Here is a 5,718-nt window from a genome sequence, read left to right as displayed (position 1 = left end):
CCTTCAAAATGGCCTAAATCCCCTCACCCCTTTCCATCGTCACTGGTACCACCCCAGCTTCTTCTCTTTCAAGAGCCTGTTCACTTGCTGTCCTCTAGTTTATTCTCCATGATACAGCCAGATAGCTCTTTTTAAAATGCAAACAATGATGAATTTCCATAATTCCCCATGCATTTGGAATAATGGCTATACTCTATCTGCGCAAGCTACCCCCAGCCCCTCTCCACAATCTGACCTGCACTCCCCAAACATTCCCTTCCAGGAGTCAATTTCTGTCTTGTCTTGTCTTATTCAGCGCTGGCCATAGGCATTCCCTGTGTCTGGAACTCTCTTCTACAAGCTGTGGCTGCAGGCTCCTTTTTCTCCTTCAGATCTGAACCTAAACATCACCTCCACATGGAAGCCTTTATTAAGCATCCTCTGAAATAGGTTCCACCACATAAAGCTTCCTTCTATTATTCGCAACCACAGTACCCACGTCATTTCCTTCTTTGCGTGCACCCCTGTTGGTCAGGACACACTTATTGGTTTATTTGGAGGTTTCCCTCCATTTGTTGCAGTTTCTTTGAGTGCAGAGGGCTTATTCCTTGTGTTCATCCAGAGCCAATCCCAGTGCTGACCACAGTACAGATTTCATAAATACAGTAAATCCAGTGGTTCCCCCTTACCCATGGGGGACATGTTCCTAAACCCCCAGTGGATGCCTAAAATCACAGATAGTACCAAACCTTTTTTTTTTTTTATCTTTGTAGGTAGTGTATTTTAATTAGCTTTCAAGACACACATATTTTTTCCTTTAAAAAAGTCTGTTGGTGGCCGGGCGCGGTGGCTCACACCTGTAATCCCAGCATTTTGGGAGGCCAAGGCGGGCGGATCACGAGGTCAGGAGTTTGAGACCAGCCTGGGCAACATGGTGAAACCCCATCTCTACTAAAAATACAAAAAATTAGCCGGGCTTGGTGGCACACGCCTGTAATCCCAGCTACTCAGGAGGCTGAGGCAGAAGAATCGCTTGAACCCGGGAAGCGGAAGTTGCAGTGAGCCGCCGAGATTGTGCCACTGTACTCCAGCCTGGGCGACAGAGCTAGACTTCCTCAAAAAAAAAAAAAAAAAAAAAAAAAAAAAAAAAAGTCCGTTGGAGCAGTTTTGTTCCTGAATTTTGCTGGTCATTCTCATGGTCCGAGCCCCCGAACTCCAGGTCCTGGAGGCAGCCGAGGGGAAGGCTGGGAGCCCACGCGGCCTATTCTGACGGCGCTCGCAGCACTGGTGGAGCAGCCGTGCCCCGTCTTGCCACAGATCATGCATGGCCGCCATGTGAGCTAAAACTTCCATTTATTTCAAAGCAGTAATAATTTAAAATTCTAAAAATCTTTCCACCGCTGAACGTTTAGAGGGTGAGGTTAGACAAAAGACAGGGAGGCTGAAGGCGCCCCAGAGGGGACCATGTGGCCCACGCCTTCCCGAGCCAGGGAGCCGGTGGGCCGGGCCAGGGTCCTGCCCTGGAACAGGCGGGGCCTGTAGCGCTGACCAGCCAAGACTGGCGCCTCTGGGGCACCCAGTCTGTGGGTGCCGTGCGGCCCTGGCTGAGGGTGGTTGGGAAAGTCCCCGCGGTTTCCCCGCAGCCTCAGGCGCAGCGGGCAGTGGTGGGTGCCGGCCCACGCGGGCTCAGGAGTTACTTGTGGCGTTCTCTTTGCTGGGCGAGCTGGAGGAGGGGGAGGACGACGAGGAGGAGCAGTTCATCCCAGTCGGGCCCGGGGCGGGGGTGTTCGTGGCCGTGTTGTGTCCCGGGAGGCTTTTTCGGCAGACGGGGCAGCTGTCGTGCTGCTCCAGCCGGTGCACTATGCAGCCATCGTGGAACAGGTGGTTGCGGGGCAGCTGCTCGCCCAGCGCGTAGTCGTCCTTGCACACGGGGCACTCGAGCCCGGAGCCTACGTGCTCCTCGGTGACGGGGACGGTGGGGAGGGATTGGATTTTCTCTTCATCTGCCGGTGGGGGGCCCGTGTTTTCAAACTGATTGAGGAGCTGTGCGAAGGCGTCCAGGCCGTCTCTACTTGTCCGTTTCACTATGTTAGCCAGGCTGTTCTCCAACTCCTGACCTCAGGTGATCCGTCCGCCTTGGCCTCCCAAAGTGCTGGGATTATAGGCATAAACCACCTCCCCCGGCCAGAATATCACTTTTTTACAACTTTTTTTTTTTTTTTTTTTAATTTTGACACAGAGGTTCTCTTCGTCGCTCAGGTTGGAGTGCAGTGACCCCATCACAGGTCACTGCAACCTCTGCCTCCTAGGCTCAAGCAATCATCCTGCCTCAGCATCCCTAATAGCTGGGACGACAGGTGCCCGCAACCATGCCTGACTAATTTTGTGTTTTTTGCAGAGAAGTGTTTCACCATGCTGCCTAGGCTTGTCTTGAACTCCTGGGCTCAAGTGATTCACTTGCCTGAGCCTTTCAAAGTGCCAGGATTACAGGCATGAGCCACATGGCCAAGAATATCACTTTTACCTTTAACAGATATTTTTCTTTTTCTTTGTCTTTTTTTTTTCTTTTTTTCTTTCTTTCTTTCTTTTTTTTTTTTGGAGACAGGGTCTCACTCTGTTGCCCAGGCTGGAGTGCAGTGGCGTGAACAAGGCTCACTGCAGCCTCAATCTCTTCAGCTCAAGTGATTCTCCCACCTTAGCCTCCCAAGTAGCTGGGACCACAGGCATGCACCACCCTACGTGGCTACCTTTTAAAATTTTGTGTAGAGACCAGGTCTCACTATGCTGCCCAGGCTAGTCTCGAACTCCTGACTCAAATGATCCTCCCGCCTCGGCCTCCCAAAATGCTGAGATTACAGGCATGAGCCATCACGCCTGGCCAACAGTTATTTTTCTTTACTGCAAGAGCCTTACGTTGTCATAGTAGAAAAGATTAGACTCCGTAGATTAAATAAAAACATAAAATCATGTTACCCCACATTTAGAGATAGCCACTAATAGCCTTCAGATATATTCCTCCAGGGCCTTTTTAATGAATCTCGATGCAGGGATATATATGCTCCCAAGTCCTTCAACTTTCTGTGGTCGCCTGTTCTTTGACAGCCAAATAAAATGTCTTGGTTCCATGCCACGTGCTGAGGGACATCAAGCCTTCTTCTGGTAATTTTCCAATCCCTGGTTCAGCTGAATCCCCACATCCATTTCCTAAAGTTGCTGTCTGCTCTCTTCTGTGCTTTGTCCCTGCACCCTCTACTTTGTCTCCATCTATCTCCTCCTTTGTCCCCAAAGGTCACCAAGTACTAAGTGGATAACAGATTCTTCTTTACTGGAGTTCGGGATCAAGAAGGTGACCCCCAACCAAGCACAATGTGGGAGATGACATAAGGCTCAGCGCTGGCCATTGCTGCCAGCAATGGAGATTTCTTGTGTACTTCTGTGTCCAAGGTCTTGGCCTGCTGCCATCTTGGTCTTCTCCCTTTCACCTCTAACCAGGTCCTTCTCTGCTTTGCTACACATGTCAGGAACTTGAAAATAGAGTCTTTCTGACCTATCAGAAAGAAAGATCAGATTCCTGGCACTTCTGTTGTGCAGAACAGCTTAGCTCATCTATACATCTATACTTTTCTCTCCTGATAGAGCTTGTCCAGGTACCTGCTCTTTCATAGAAGGGGGAGGGGTGACAGTGGGGTGGGGATGGAGACAAAAAAAGGCAGAGATATCAAGAGAGTTTCCAAAACTAAGAAACAAGGTGTCACAGGGCCCTAAGACCACCCTCTGGCTCAATGACTCATTTGAAGTGCTCAGAGAACTCAAAAAAATGGCTAGACTCATAGTTTAGTTCATTGCATTGAAAGAACACAGATTTACATCCTGATCTAGTTTGAATGAAAACAGAGAAAGAAAGAAAGAAAGAAAGAAAGAAAGAAAGAAAGAAAGAAAGAAAGAAAGAGAAAGAAAGGAAGGAAGGAAGGAAGGAAAAGGAAAGGAAAGGAAAGAAAGAATACAGATTACCAGCCTGGGCAACATGGTGAAATCCCATCTCTACCAAAAATAAAAATGAAATAAAATAAAATAAAAATTAGCTGGGTGTGGTGGTGGGCACCTGTATTCCCAGCTACTGGGGAGGCTGAGGTGGGAGGATCACCTGAGCCTGAGAGGCAGAGGTTGCAGTGAGCCAAGATCACAGCACTGCACTCCAGCCTGGCAGATGGAGAGAGACCCTGTCTCAAAAAAAAAGAAAAAAAAAAGAAGAAAGAAGGAAAGAAAGAAAGAAAGAAGAAAGGAGGAAGGAAGGAAGGAAGGGAGGGAGGGAAAGAAAGAGAAAGAGAAAGGGAGAAAGAAAGGGAGGAAGGGCCATTATTTACTTAACTGATCCCATATTATTAGACATTAACTTGTTTTCATTTTTTACTGTAATAGATAACACTTTAACAACATCCCTGTAATTATGATGGTGGTGCTATGTCCAGTGCTGTTATGACTCCAAGAGAAATTCCCACATAATTACGTCCTGGTTCACCTTATGAGGAGGGAGAGCTCCGCTCAGGCTAAGTCCTAACACATCCAGTCTAGGGGGCTTTACAAGTGTTGTGGCCCCAGGATAGTTATGGGGGGCTGTTTACAGACAGTGGGACAATGAGAAGCTGGCTGCCTTGACTCCCTGCCCCATCCTCCAAATGGAAGGTGCCGCTCTCTAGAATCCACCTTGAGGGCTCCGGATTCCTCCTCCTCATTTTCCTCTTCCTCTGTTGTCCCTCCCCTCCCGCACCTGACCCCAAGCCCCGGTGCATCTCATCTTGGAGTTGTGAGGGAGAAGGCTCCAGACCCTTCCTGTGTCTCAGTCCAGCAACTGCTTTTACAGAGCTGTAAGCAGGGAGGAAGGCAAACCAAACCTTAGGGTACGGTGAATGAACAAGAGAAGGAGAGGAATACATCAAAAACACTCGTGAGTTGGTCACGGTGGCTCATGTCTGTAATCCCAATATTTTGGGAGGCCAAAGCAGATGGATCGCTTGAGCCCAGGAGGTGGAGACCAGCCTAGGCAACAAAAATTAGCCAGGCATGGTGGTGTGCACCTGTAGTCCCAGCTGCTTGGGAGGCTGAGGTGGGAGAATCACCTGAGCCCAGGAGGTTGATGCTGCACTAAGCCATGATCTAGCTACCACACTCCAGCCTGGGTGACAGAAAAAATATGCATTGTGACATTTGGAGCTACGACTCTGCCATAAAACAAAAGCAGCATCTGCATCCTTCATTCAATATTTCCTTAAGATAGTTTACTACATATTAGGCATTGATATGGTTTGCCTCTGTCCCCACCCAAATCTCATCTTGAATTGTAGCTCCCATAATTCCTAAGGGTTGTGGGAGAAAGCTGGTGGGAGATAATTGAATCGTGGGGGCGGTTCCCCCCATACTGTTCTCGCGGTAGTAAGTCTCACAACATCTGATGTTTTTATAAGGGGTTTCCACTTTCACTTGGGTCTCAATTATCTCTTGCCTGCGGCCATGTGGGACGTGCCTTTCTCGTCCACCATGATTGTGGGGCCTCCCCAACCACGTGGCGCTGTGAGTTCATTGAACCTCTTTTTCTTTGTAAAATCCCCCGTCTCGAGTATGTCTTTGTCGGCAGCATGAAAACAGACTAATACAGGCATTGATTATTACAAGTGCTTTCCAACTATTAACTTAAATTTCCTAGTATCCTATGAGCTTAGGAACTTTTATTATCCCCACATT

At 48.6% G+C, this 5,718-nt stretch overlaps 1 protein-coding gene across 1 annotated transcript; it reads right to left on the bottom strand.

Moving 5' to 3' along the window:
• Window positions 1–1,315: 1,315 nt before the first annotated feature.
• Window positions 1,316–5,516, bottom strand: LOC100968254 (E3 ubiquitin-protein ligase RNF126-like). Its single transcript, XM_063598615.1, has 3 exons — window positions 5,480–5,516; window positions 4,479–4,593; window positions 1,316–2,083 (listed from the first exon to the last, which is right to left on the bottom strand). The coding sequence occupies exons 1-3, from the start codon at window positions 5,514–5,516 to the stop codon at window positions 1,666–1,668; spliced, it is 570 nt and encodes a 189-aa protein (XP_063454685.1). The 3' UTR covers window positions 1,316–1,665.
• Window positions 5,517–5,718: the final 202 nt, after the last annotated feature.

This window comes from Pan paniscus, chromosome 19, assembly GCF_029289425.2.
Source record: "Pan paniscus chromosome 19, NHGRI_mPanPan1-v2.0_pri, whole genome shotgun sequence".
Lineage (NCBI taxonomy): Eukaryota > Metazoa > Chordata > Mammalia > Primates > Hominidae > Pan > Pan paniscus.
This window is presented reverse-complemented; position numbering and strand designations above follow the sequence as displayed.

Bases quoted from the DNA above. Each gene is read 5' to 3' on its own strand.
- LOC100968254 (XM_063598615.1), bottom strand. From the start codon at position 5,516: ATGGTGGACGAGAAAGGCACGTCCCACATGGCCGCAG. The intron at 4,594-5,479 runs GCAAGAGATAAT...GTCTGTAAACAG, and splicing joins CACGTCCCACATGGCCGCAG to CCCCCCATAACTATCCTGGG. The intron at 2,084-4,478 runs GTGGGAATTTCT...TCAGGAGTTGGA, and splicing joins GTGAACCAGGACGTAATTAT to GAACAGCCTGGCTAACATAG.